The following is a 14,546-nucleotide window of genomic DNA, read 5'->3' as shown; positions in this document are numbered from 1 at the left end:
ATTGTATCTTCTTGCTTCCTTTTGGATTAAAAATTGCTTCTGGAGGCTTCCCTGGTGGTTCACTGGTTAAGACTCCCTGCCTCCACTGCAGGAGGCATAGCTTCGATCCCTGGTAGGGGAATAAGATCCCTCATGTCATGCAGTATGGCCAAAAGACTAAAAAAATTGCTTCTGATGATAAATTCTGACCTTTCCCCCAAAGCCAGCCTTCAGCTGATAATAAATTTAATCTGCTAGATCAAATATTGAGCTAGTGTAAAGCTCCCATAAACTTTTTTCATTTAATAAATATCCCAGCATGAGATCTTTGGAGAGAAGTGCAGCAGTGTCATTAGATAAAAGCTTTCCTAAATTATTGTCAGCATGTCTCTTTTGCCAGTTAACGTTTAAGGGCTAACACAGTAAATTTTTTACTGTAGGTTAATAATGTATGAGAATAAACTTTATAGCAAATTGATTGCTTATTTCTTCTGGTGTTGTTGGCACCAACAGAATGTCAGTCTTGTGTTTTAGGTACCTGGGCTACATGTGTGACCTCCTAGCAGACAAACCCTACCGCCCTCACTTCAAGCCTCTCACAATTAAGTCGATCACTGTCAGCCCAGTTCCTTTTTTCAACAAACAGAGAAATGGATGTCGCCCTTACTGTGATGTATTGATTGGAGAAACCAAAATATATACAACCTGTGCAGATTTTGAACGAATGAAGTAAGTCGTGATGCCTTTCTTCATTTCTCCTTGTGAACTGCTCCATTCCTGTGTAAGTTGGATCCTATTCTTCCTTTGAGGACTGTATCATTATGAAATGGCTGGTAATTTTAAAAAATGTTCAACATAGGTGGTAACCATAGAAAAGCACAGTTAAATCAAGGGATGCTGTAGCCCTCTTCAGGTGGTGATACAAGCTAAGGGACTCACATGAGTTATAATGAGGGTTAAGAAAGTGGTGTGGGCAGAAGGCCTGGACGTTTAAGAAGGAGATGACCTTGATAAGAATTGTTGAGGATAATGGAGGAATTGGAAATGAATGAGGTTTCTATGTGAGCAACTGGATGGTGATGTCACTAAAATGTTTCAGAACCTATAATAAAGAGCAGGTGCCAATGGGAGGTGGTAGGGGATGTGGAGAAAAGGGACTGTGTGATAACAGGAAGTGAAGTTAATTTGAAATAGATTGAATTTCAAGATTGCTATTCAGGACCTTCACGGAGTATTTCACTGCTATTTCTATACTGATCTCCACTGAAGTTTTTGTTCTCTCTCTCTGTTCTTACCATAAATTTACAATTAGGGAAAGGTAAATACATTAAGACTACCCATATTTGAAGAGAGTGATTTCTGCTAATGGGCAGTTGATTGACCTAGAAATCAGGATGGGATGGAGAGAGAAGACCTGGCAGAAGACCAGTGGCATCTCATGGCAGAACCAGTTTGCATCCAGTTGGCATAGACTGTGCTCCTAACTTTGCTTAAGTTAGGAAATAGTTCCTGGGTTCAGGCCTGCACAAACAGATGCTTTGACCAGAATCACAGAGGACTATACCTGTAAATCTAAGTTATTGTGCCAAATTAGACTCTCTTTCAGTATGTTTTTGTCTCTGTTTTAAGGGAGTACCGTGTCCAAGATGGAAAAATCTTCATTCCTTTGAGCATCACTGTGCAAGGAGATGTGGTTGTTTCCATGTATCACTTGAGGTCAACAATTGGAAGCCGGCTACAGGCTAAGGTATGGTTTCAGAAAGAATCATGACTTAAGTTCAGCTGACCCTTTAATAGGAGCATTTCAGTATTTTTTCTATATCACTTTGGGCTTGAATAACTTCTGGTTTTAGAATTAGAAAAAACATTTAAAGATTACTTATGGAAATGATGTATATGTCCATCAATAGATGAATGGATGAAGAAGATGTTGTATGTGCATATATACATATAATGGAGTATTAGTCAGATAAAAACCATCAAATAATGCCATTTGCAGCAACATGGATGGAATTAGAGATTATCATACTAAATAAAGTAAGTCAGAAAGAGAAAGACAAATACCATGTGCTGTCACTTATTTGGGCTTCCCAGGTGGCACTAGTGGTAAGGAACCCGCCTGCCAGTGCAGGAGACATAGGAGGCTCAGGTTCAATCCCTGGGTCAGGAAGATCCCCTGCAGGAGGGCATGGCAACCCATGCCAATATTCTTGCCTGGAGAATCCCATGGACAGAGAAGATCCTGGAGGGCTACAGTTGATGGGGTTGCAAAGAGTCAGACATGACTGAAGCAACTTAGCATGCACACATCACTTATATATGGAATCTAAAATATGATACAAATGAGCTTATCCACAAAACACAGACAGACTCATGGAGAGAACAGACTTGTGGTTGTCAAGGGAGAGAGATGGATTGGGAGTTTGTGGTTAACAGATGCAAACTGTTGTGTATAGAATAGATAGACAGTGTTCCACTGACTACCACAGGGGGCTCTATTCAATACCCTGTGATGAACCATGATGGGGAAGAATAGAAAAAAGAATGCGTGCGTGTGTGTGTGTGTGTGTGTGTGTGTGTGTATATATATGTATATGAATGGGAAAGAATATAAAAAATAATGTGTGTGTATATATATATATATATATATATGAATCACTTTGCTGTGCAACAGAAATTAACACAACATTCTAAATCAACTATACTTCAATTAAAAAAAAGAAAACAACAACAACAAAAAACTTATGCCCATTGCCCTCATTCTACAGGGGAGAAAACTAAGACTTGGAAGTTGTGACTAGCCCAGATGGTGTTGCCAGAAGATGGCAGCCCTGAAACTGAAGAGCAAATCTTGCTCTGTAGCAACCTGTGCTTCTTTACAGTGCCCTATTTGGATCACTGTGAGAGGAGGTATCTCTGTTAAGAACGTGGGATTAAGTAACTACATTTGTTCAACTGAAATAAATTTAATATAAAATTCACCCTTTTGAAGTATGCAGTGCTCTTATTTTTAGTATTGTCAAAGAGTTGTGCAGCACTGCTGTCTGATTCCCAAACGTTTCCATCACCCACAAAGGAAACTCTGTATATTAGCAGCCACTAATTAGCAGCAGTCCATTCCTCCTCTCCCATCCCCTAGGCAACCAGGAATCTACTTTCTATTTCTATGGATTTGCCTGTTTTAGACATTTCATATAAATGGAGCCATACAATGTATGCTCTTTTGTGACTGGCTTCTTTCACTTAGCCTAATGTTTTCAAGGTTCATCCTTGCTATATCAGTACTTTACATAGCTAGACAATATTCCATTTTATGATTATATAGCTTTTATTCATCCCTTCATCATTTGGTGAACATTTGAGTTATTGCCACTGTTGGGATATCACAAATAACACTACAATTAATTGCATTAAAAAATTATGTATTGAAGTACAGTTGACTTAAAATGTTACATTATTTCAAGTGTCTAGCATAGTGATTTGTTATTTTTATAGATTATACACCATACAGAGTTATTACAAAATATTGACTATGCTCCCTCATGTGCCATATACTGCATTCTTGTGACTTTATTTTATAACTGGCAATTTGTATCTCTTAATCTCCTTCACCTATTTCACCTTTCTCCCCTGTGACACCCACTGGTTTGTTCCATGTGTGTGTGAGTCTGTTTTATTTGTTCATTTGTTTTGTTTTTTATAGTCCACATATGAGTGAAAGCATACAGTATTTATCTTTCTCTCTCTGACTTACCTCACTAAGCATAATACCCTTCAGGTCCGTGTATGGTGCTACAAATGGCAAGATTTTATTCTTTGTTATTGCTGAGTAATCATATATGTTGTATATATATGCTACATATATATATGTGTATGTGTATACAGTATGTATATAAACATATATATGTATATGGTTAACATATTATCACATTATTCATTCATCTGTCAATGGGCACTCAGATTGCTTCCATATCTATTGTGAATAATACTGCTATGAACTCAATATTAAGAAAACAAACAATCCAATTTAAAAATGGGCACAAGACCTAAACAGACATTTTTTTTCCCTCAAAGAAACATACAGATGGCCAACAGACTCATGAAAAGATGCTCAACATCACTAATCGTCAGGGAAATGCAAATCAAAACCACGCTGAGATATCACCTCACACCCATCAGAATAGAATGGCTATTGTCAAAAAGACAAGAAATAACAAGTGTTATTGTGGCAATGATGTGGAGAAAAGGGAACCCTAGGGTCACGAAGAGTCGGACACGACTGAGCGACTTCCCTTTCACTTTTCACTTTCATGTATTGGAGAAGGAAACGGCAACCCACTCCAGTGTTCTTGCCTGGAGAATCCCAGGGACGGGGGAGCCTGGTGGGCTGCGTCTATGGGGTTGCACAGGGTCGGACACGACTGAAGTGGCTTAGCAGCAGCAGTACACAGTTGGTGGGGATGTAAGTTGCTACAGCAATATGGAAAGCAGTATAGCGTTTCCCTCCCCCCCAAGTGAAAAGCAGAGCTACCGTGTTGTTGTTGTTCAGTCGCTAAGTTGTGTCTGACTCTTTGTGACCCCATGGACTGCAGCACGTCAGGCTTCCTTGTCCTTCACTGTCTTCTGGAGTTTGCTCAAACTCATGTTCATTGAGTCAGTGATACTATCCAACTGATCCTGCAATTTCACACCTGGGTATCTGTCTGAAGAAAATGAAAACACTAATTTGAAAATATATATGCACCCTAATGTTCATGGCAAATGTTTGTATTTTAATTCATCAAGTATTTGCTAAGTGCATGTTCTATGCCAGTCATTGCCTAGGGGTTTAGGATTGACAAAAGTCAGACTGCCTTTTAGGAGTTCAGGGGAAATTCACACATGTATGAGTATCCACTGCCCTTATAGAGGTAGGATGAGATGGCATAAAGGTAGCAGTTTATTCTATCCAGTGGTGGCTCAGAAAGGCTACAGAAGATGTGAAGGTGGATCTTGAAGGATTCGTTCATCAGGTTGGAACAGGGGCATCCTGGACAGAAGGAATGAGATGAGTCAAAGTATGGCAAGGTGCAGGAACATAGGGTCTCAGAGATGAGGGAATGGCTTGCCACGAAAGAATTCATGGAGAGGAGAGGTTGGAAGTAAAGCTGGGCTAGAGCCAAATGAGGTTGTTTAATATTCATAGTAAACTTCAAAGTAACTAGTAAACTAAAAATTCAAAGTGCAGATATAGAAGCAGTTGATGATGTATGACTCCCCCAAATATAATCATTTGATCTGGTTCCCTTTTCACTGATTGGTTGTAATGTACTGCTTTTGTATTTTTTAGGTGACCAACACTCAAATATTTCAGCTTCAGTTTCATACTGGATTCATTCCACTGGACACAACAGTTTTAAAGTTCACCAAGTGAGTGCTACTTGGGCCAAACTGCCTTTTCAATCCAAGGAGCTGTGAAATGCTGGCAGTTAGTGCCAGCAATTAGTGCCCATGTGACAGCTTCCCCCTCACCCCAAATCCTGTGCCTGTGGCTTAGCAACATACTGCAGGCTGGTTGTATTTTACAACTCTCAGTTGGATGTAATTTGTCATAAACACAAATGGATCAGACTTCAAATAAAAAGATCTGAAATACCTTGTGGGGGAACAGAAGTGAGCAGAGAAGGAACAGAGTTTCAGTATGTCATCCTTTGCATCTGTGTATCTCTTTGTGTTTTGCAACAGGGAAGGAAATGGAACCAACAAAGACCCATCAGAATGGATGCCTGGTTGTAGCACTGAAGCAGGGTCCCCCAGGACCTCTGCATCAGATATTAGTTGCTGTATTATAGTGTAGTCTAGGGGACCCATGAGAGTGGCTGAAACTGGGGTGATAGGTGGGAGTTGCTAGAGCCAGGTTAGGAGTAGACATTCAAGAGCTCAGGATGGTGGCTGTGAGCCTTTTTCACTATTTTAGCAACTGATTTGGACATGCCAGTGTACAGTGTCAGGATATATCCGCCCTGCTATCTAGAATGCTTTCACAAGCAGTAAGTATCGAAATTCTATAAGTAGGCATTCTTCTCCTCTTTTATCTCGATGAGGAAACCGAGGCTCAGAACAGTAAAGTCTCTTATGTGCTAATGGTTGATTTTTCCTTAGAAATGAGTCTCAGAGTGAACCTCAGAATCCATCTACAATGGTTTCTGCATTGAACATCATACTGGTTCCATTGTTTTTCACTGACCTTATTCTTCTAAATTCCTATTTAGGCCTGAGTTGGATGCATGTGATGTACCAGAAAAATATCCTCAGCTATTTCAGGTAACTCTGGATGTAGAACTACAGCCGCACGACAAAGTGATGGAGCTAACCCCACCATGGGAACATTACTGCACAAAAGATGTCAACCCCAGCATCCTCTTCTCTTCTCACCAGGAGCATCAAGATACTCTGGTCTTAGGAGGTATGAGTCACCCGGTGGTTTGGTTTTCAGAATGAAGCCTCTGTGTCATTTATCTCACTGATTTATTTCCTGTGTTTCCTTGATGGCTTTTGTCTTGCAGGACAGGCTCCAATAGATATCCCTCCAGATAATCCCAGACATTTTGGGCAAGGTGGCTTCTTTTCCACTCTCTGCTGGCAAGGTATTTATTTCCAAGCATTTCTTTAAGTTACATGGTTAGTGGTTAAATCACATGGTTCTTCTATAAAAATGATTAGTCCTTGAAACAGTCTAAAGTAAAAACAACACTTAGAAGTCATCTATCTAACATGTTACTTCACATTCTTCCTGCTCTTTCCTTTTCCATATGAGGCAGCTTTCCTACTCTGAACTCCATGGATGCTAATAGACTGATGCAAAAGGCCATTTTAAGCTGAATTCTACCTTTTCTATTATGCAGTGTTTTGGATCACAGCACTGGGCTTATGAATAATCATGGTATTTTCTAGGATCTCCATTTACACTGCTGACACACATGCAAAATTAGCAAAGAACTCTATCTCACGCCCTTAACTAAATTCTCCAAAAATACAAAATCTGGCAACACCCACCTCCACCCTGCCCAGGCTCTGACCACTAGAGCTGAGCTTCCCTAGTGCAGGGAAGGCAAACACTAACTACATATCTCTGCTACTTGCTTTAAAAACCTTGACAGAGGTTGGACTTGATCGCAATATCCTTTTTTGCAGAACCTGGAGATATGTTTAGAATCTTTCCCAACATGAAACTTTGGACAGCTCCCAGTAGATTAGCATTGGTATTCTGATTGATAACCCTTTGCTTTAGAGTTTGCTGAGGTTAACTGCAAGATTGAATGTGGAATTCCGTGGTAAGAATTTTCTTAAGAAAGGGGTAGGAAACTGCCTCTGGTGATAGTGTACTTAAAATCTTCTTGGTTGTCTGTCCTTTCCGTGTCAATGTAACACACTATTCCCATTGCCTACACAGAGTTTTCCATGTGTGATGAAAAAGTTGTTTATAGAATTCCTTTGAATTGAAAGGTTTACTTTCAGAATTTTCTTTTTTTTAAATTTTTATTGGGAAATAGTTGATTTACAATGTTGTGTTGTTTTCAGGTGTACAATAAAGTGAATCTGTTGTATATATATCCACCCTTTTTAGATTCTTTCAGAATTTTCTACTAAGAATTGGGACCAAAAATTTTTTTAAATGGGAAAACCCAATGAAATCTAGATAGCAGGTAGATTTCCCAGTCCCCTCTTGGTTTCTCCTTCATCTTGCTTCTTCACATAAGAGCTTTTAATAAAACTTTACTTTTACTTTCCTCTGCTATTTTAGTAAATGTTTGAGAAACCTTCTTATCAGGCTATAAAATAGGTTTAGCACAAATGCACAGTCTTTGAACTGAACTGCACAGAGCCAGATGGATTTAGGAATGCAGAATTTTTTGCACATTAGAAAGGCAGTATGATAACATAAACTGCATATTACTTAACACCCCTGAGTGTATCTCAGACAACAGCATGTCATTAAACATGTTGAAATGTCTGCAGTGAGGGGCTGGAAGAAGCTGCTGTAGGTGTCCTGGCTTTAGGCAGACCAGATCACACATTGAGCTTTTGCAATGGACCAGGCATTGTAATAGGTGCTAGAGAAACAAAGATATCCCCAGTGCTCAGGATCTTCCCTTCTGGTTTGCAAGGAAATGGCTATATTGTGAAATTTGGGGAGGTGAACATTAGAAAAGTAGAAAAGTCAAACACTGAGGTCCTGGTACTCTCTGTTGGCCCCACTGCCCCTGATAAAGTTTCTGACATTGGAGGTCAAGCCCTGAGCATTTGGAGTGGGAGCACTGACTCCAAGACCCTAGAGTACCAGAGAACTAACCCTAGGGAGTGTCAAATAGTGAGAAGTCACACAAAGGAAACTACTTGAATACAAGGCCCGGCATCAACCAACCACCAGTAGCACCCTGTACAGGATGCCTCACCTAAACAACAAGAAAACAAAAACACAAACCTAATCATCAGCAGACAGAATTACCACCTCACTCAGCCTTGCCCATCAGAGGAAAAACAAACAAACAAAAACTCAGCACAAATCTCACCCTATATAAAGCTTACACAGACCACTGGACCAACCTTAGGAGGGCAGAAACAAAAAGGAAGAAAGAATTCAACCTTCTTCAAGGAAAGAATTCAACTTTCCTTCAAGCCTGGGAAAAGGAGACCTCAAACACAATAAGTTAAAAAAAATAATAATGAGAAGGGAGAGAAGTACTATGCAAAGGAAGGAACAAATTAGAAACACAGAAGTCCAAATAAATGAAGAGGAAATAAGCAAACTACGTGAAAAAGAATTCAGAATAATGATAGTAAAAATGATCAAAAACTTGAAAACAGAATGGAGAAAATGCAAGAATCAATTAACAAAGACCTAGGAGAATTAAAGAATAAACATACAGAGACAAACAACACAATTACTGACATTTAAGAAACTCTAAAAGGAATCAATAGCAGAATATCTGAAGCAGAAGAACAAATCAGTGAGCTGGAAGATAAAATGGTGGAAATAACTTCTAAAGAGCAGAATAAGGTAAAAATTTTGAAAAGATTATAGTTGAAAATTTCCCCAACATGGAAAAGGAAATAGTCAATCAAGTCTAAGAGGCACAAAGAGTCCCATACAGGATAAACCCAAGAAGAAACATGCCAAGACACATACTAATCAAACTAGCAAAGACTAAACACAAAGAATATTAAAAGCAGCAAGGGAGAAGCAACAACTAACATACAGGGGAAACCCTACACACTTAACAGTTGATCTTTCAGCAGAAACTCTGCAGGCCAGAAGGGAATGGCAGGATATATTTAAAGTACTGAAAGGGAAAAATCTACAGTCAAGATTACTGTACCCAGCAAGGATCTCATTCAAAATTGATGGAAAAATAAAAAGCTTTTCAGACAAGCCAAAGTTAAGAGAATACAGTACCACCAAACCAACTTTACAACAAATGTTAAAGGGACTTACATAGTAAAGAAATACAAGAGAAGAAAAAGGATCTACAAATCAACCCCAAACAATCAAGAAAATGGCAATAGGAACATGATAATTACATTAAATGTAAGTGGATTAAATGCTCCAACAAAAAGACACAGACTGGCTGAATGGATACAAAAACAAGACCTATATATAGTCTACAAGAAACCTACTTCAGACCTAAAGACATATATAGACTGAAAGTGAGAGGAAGGAAAAATATATTCCATGCAAATGGAAAGCAAAAGAAAGCTGGAGTAGCAATCCTCCTATCCGAAAAAACAGACCTTAACATAAAGAATATTACAAGAGATAAGGAAGGACACTCTGTAATGATCAAGGGATCAATGCAAGAGGAAGACACAACAATTGTAAATACCTATGCACCCAACATAGGAGCACCTCAATACATAAGACAAATAGTAACAGACATAAAGGAGAAATTGACAGTAACAATAATAGTAGGAGACTCTAACACTCCACTCACACCAGTGGACAGATCATCAAAACAGAAAATTAATAAGGAAACACAAGTCTTAAATGACACATTAGATGAGATGGATCTCATTGATATCTTCAGGACAATTCCATCCAAATGCAAAAGAATACACCTTCTTCTCAAGTGCACATGGAACATTCTCCAGGATAGACCGCATCTTGGATCCTCAATTAATTTAAGAAAATTGAAATCATAGCAAGCATCTTCTCCAATCACAGAGTATGAGACTAGATGTCAATTATAAGAAAAAAAGCTGTAAGAAACACAAACACATGGAAATTAAACAACACATTTCTAAATAACCAACAGGTTACTGAAGAAATCAAAAAGGAAATAAAAAATTTCGAGAGACAAATAACAATGAAAACACAACTCAAAACCTATGGGAGGCATCAAAACCAGTTCTAAGAGGGAAGTTTATAGCAATACAATCCTACCTCAAGAAATAAGAAGCACATCAAATAGACAACCTAAATTTACACCTAAAACAGCTGGAAAAGGAAGAACAAAACCCCCAAAAAATTAGTAGAAGGAAAGAAATCATAAAGATCTGAGCAGAGATAAATGAAGAAGAAATGAAAGAAACAATAGTAAAAATTAATAAAACCAAAAGCTAGTTCTTTGAGAAGATAAACAAAATTGGCAAACCTTTAGCCAGAGTCATCAAAAAAAAAAAAAAAGAGAGAGAGAAGAATCAAATCAACAAAATTAGAAATAAAAAGGAGAGGTTGCAATAGACAATGCAGAAATACAAAGGATTAGAAGAGACTATTATGAACAATTATATGGCAATAAAATGGATAACCTGGATGAGATGGACAGATTATTAGAAAAGTTCAATCTTCCAAGACTGAACCAGGAAGAAATAGAAATTATGAACAACCCAATTATAAGCACAGAAATTGAAGCTGTGATCAAATATCTCCCAAAAAACAAGAGCGCAGGGCCAGATGGCTTCACAGGAAAATCCTGTCAAACATTTGGAGAAGAGCTAATGCCTATCCTTCTAAAACTCTTACAAAAAATTGCAGAGGAAGGAACACTTCCAAACTCATTCTACAAGGCTGCCATCACCCTGATACCAAAACAAGACAAAGACAATACAAAAAATGAAAACTACAGGCCAATATCACTGAAGATCATAGATGTAAAAATCCTCAACAAAATTTTAGCAAACAGAATTTAGTAACACATCAAAAAGCTCATATACTGTGATCAAGTTGAGTTATTCCAAGAATGCAAGGACTCTGCACCATATTAACAAATTGAAAGATAAAAGTCATGTGATAATCTCAATAAATGCAGAAAAAGCCTTTGACAAAATTCAGCACCCATTTATGGTTTAAACCTTTCAAAAAATGGGCATAGAAGGAACCTACCTCAACATAGTAAAGGACATATATGATAAACCTACAGCAAACATTATTCTCAATGTTGAGAAACTGAAAGCATTCCCCCTAAGATCAGAAACAAGACAAGGGTGTCCACTTTCACCACTATTATTCAACATAGTTCTGAAAGTCCTAGCTACCGCAATCAGAGAAGAAAAAGAAATAAAAGGAATCCAGATCAGAAAAGAAGAAGTGATGTCTCACTGTTTGCAGATGACATGATACTGTACATAGAAAACCTTAAAGATAGTATCAGAAAATTACTAAAGCTAATCAGTGAATTTAGCAAAGTTGCAGGATACAAAGTCAATACACAGAAATCACTTGTGTTTCTATATACTAACAATGAAAAATCAGAAAGAGTAAATTAAGGAATCAATCCCATTCACCACTGCAACAAAAAGAATTAAATATCTAGGACTAAACTTACCTGAGGAGTCAAAAGAGCTATACACAGAAAATTATAAGGCACTAATGAAAGAAATCAAAGATGATATAAACAGATGGAGAGATATTCCATGTTCCTGGGTAGGAAGAATCAATATTGTGAAAATGACTATACTACCAAATGCAATCCACAGATTCAATGTGATCCCTATCAAATTACCAATGGAATTTTTCACAGAATTAGAACAAAAAATTTCACAATTCATATGGAAACACCAAAGACCCCGAATAGCCAAAGTTGTCTTGAGAAAGAAGAATAGAGCTGGAAAAATCAACCTTCCTGACTTCAGATTATACTACAAACTTACAGTCATCAAGACAGTATGGTACTGGCACAAAAACAGAAATATAGACCAATGGAACAAGATAGAAAGCCCAGAAGTAAACCCATGCACTTATGGGTACCTTATTTTTGACAAAGGAGGTAGGAATATACAATGGGGCAAAGATAGCCTCTTCAATAAATGGTGCTGGGGAAACTGGACAGCTACATGTAAAAGAATGAAATTAGGACACTTCCTAACACCATACACAAAGATAAACTCAAAAAAGATTAAAGACCTAAATGTAAGACCAGAAACTATAAAACTCTTAAGAGGAAACATAGGCAGAACACTCGATGACATAAATCAAAGCAAGATCCTCTATGACCCACTCCTAGAGTAATGGAAATAAAAACAAAAGTAAACAAGTAGGACCTGATTAAACTGAAAAGCTTTAGAACAGCAAAGGAAACTATAAGCAAGGTGAAAAGACAACCCTCAGAATGGGAGAAAATAAGAGCAAATGAAACAACTGACAAAGGATTAATTTCCCAAATATACAAACAATTCATGCCAGAGAAACAACCCAATTAAAAAGTGGGAAAAAGTTCTAAACAGACATTTCTCCAAAGAAGACATACAGATGGCTAACAAACACATGAAAAGATGCTCAACATCACTCATTATTAGAGAAATGCAAATCAAAACTACAATGAAATATCACCTCACACCAGTCAGTATGGCTATCATCAAAAAGTCTGCAAACAATAGATGCTGGAGAGGGTGTGGAGAAGGAATGCTCTTGCACTGTTGGTGGGAATGTAAATTGATACAGCTACTGTGGAAGACGGTATGGAGATTCCTTAGAAAACTAGGAATAAAACCACCATATTACCCAGAAATTCCACTCCTAGGCATATACCCTGAGGAAACCAAAATTGAAAAAGATGCATGTATCCTAATGTTCATTGTAGCACTATTTACAATAGCTAGAACATGGAGGCAACCTAGATGCCCATCGACAGATGAATGGATAAAGAACTTGTGGTACATATACACAATGGAATATTACTCAGGCCATAAAAAGAAACCCATTTGAGTCAGTTCTGATGAGGTGGATGAACCTAGAACCTATTATACAGAGTGAAGTGAGTCAGAAAGATAAATATTGTATTCTAATGCACATATACAGAATCTAGGAAAATGGTTCTGAAGAATTTATTTACAGGGCAGCAGTGGAGAAACAGACATAGAAAATAGACTTATGGACTTGGGGAGAGAGGAGGGGAGGGTGAGATGTATGGAAAGAGTAACAGAGAAACTTACATTACCATATGTAAAATAGATAGCCAACGGGAATTTGCTGTATGGCTCAGGAAACTCAAACGGGCTCTGTATCAACCTAGAGGGGTGGGACGAGGAGGGAGATGGGAGAGAGGTTCAAAAGGGAGGGGATATATGTATACCTATGGCTGATACATGTTGAAGTTTGACAGAAAACAACAGAATTCTGTAAAGCAATTATCCTTCAATAAAAGAAAAAGAAAAAAAAATGTCTGCAGTGAAACATAACTCATAGCCCTGAGTGAAATTGATGAAGACATTCATAAGTAACTTTCACGTCAGTTCCAGTCAGATTTTTCCACAAACGCAGGGAAACCTTTAGTTTTTCACAGCTTTTTGCATTACAGAACTGGGGAGGAGGGATGTGGATCTGCACTTGGTTTGGAACAGGAATCTACCTGGCAGTAGATGAAGTTCCATAGGGCCATCTGCCCCACGGAGGGCCTGGGATGTCACTCACCAGCCTCCATTCCTTCCCCAGAAGAAAGGAATTTCCTGCTGCCCATTTTATGCTGAAAGTAGGTCCTCCCAGTTGGTGTAAGGGCCATCCTTACACCAGAGCCATTCCCTCTCGTCACTTATTAGGCATGGGGTTCACTTCTGCTCCAGACTGTGGGAGAAAGGCCCTGCTTTTGGCTGCAGGTCATTTGAAGAACAAAAAGACCATGAGAGGAGGCAGCAAGGACCAGGAAACAATGTTTTGTGTTTTTTTCAAAGCGCCTAGCATAGTGCTGGGGAGAAAAAGAGGATGGTGAGAGTAGTAATTTTAAAAATAAGAAAAACCACTGAACTACTACTTACTATTGATCTGAGCACTTTCCATATCGAATCTCATGTAAATTTCACAACACTCAATGGGAGCTAGGTTCTATTTACTACTCCCATTTTGCTGAGGGAAAAACCAAGGCACAGAGAAGTAAAGCCACTTTTTCAGTGTCACAGAGCCAGTAAGTAGCAGAGATAAGATTCAAACTTGGGCTGATTCTAGAGTTTTTGGTCTTCACGCCTATGCTATATTCCTCTCAAATGCTCATCAGATAGTAATTGAATGTTATGTGAAATACATCAAGTTTTCCATCAGTAAGAGTCTAAAAGCATTGTTTTTTCCAGGCTGCCCTTTCTCTCTTTCTGAAGTTAAG

The 14,546-nt window shown here is 38.3% G+C and overlaps 1 protein-coding gene across 3 annotated transcripts in view; it reads left to right on the top strand.

Annotated features, from left to right (window-relative positions):
• DNAJC6 (DnaJ heat shock protein family (Hsp40) member C6) overlaps positions 1 to 14,546 on the top strand; it is a 167,591-nt gene that overhangs the window by 127,493 nt on the left and 25,552 nt on the right. For all 3 annotated transcript variants that reach the window (XM_040232663.1, XM_040232664.1, XM_040232665.1), the window contains exons 7-11: positions 514 to 708; positions 1,609 to 1,726; positions 5,309 to 5,388; positions 6,231 to 6,424; positions 6,525 to 6,605. In XM_040232663.1, the coding sequence (XP_040088597.1) occupies positions 514 to 708; positions 1,609 to 1,726; positions 5,309 to 5,388; positions 6,231 to 6,424; positions 6,525 to 6,605 (668 nt within the window). The remainder of the gene's footprint in view (positions 1 to 513; positions 709 to 1,608; positions 1,727 to 5,308; positions 5,389 to 6,230; positions 6,425 to 6,524; positions 6,606 to 14,546) is intronic.

This window comes from Oryx dammah, unplaced genomic scaffold (assembly GCF_014754425.2).
Source record: "Oryx dammah isolate SB20612 unplaced genomic scaffold, SCBI_Odam_1.1 HiC_scaffold_28, whole genome shotgun sequence".
In the NCBI taxonomy this organism is placed as follows: Eukaryota; Metazoa; Chordata; class Mammalia; order Artiodactyla; family Bovidae; genus Oryx; species Oryx dammah.
This window is presented reverse-complemented; position numbering and strand designations above follow the sequence as displayed.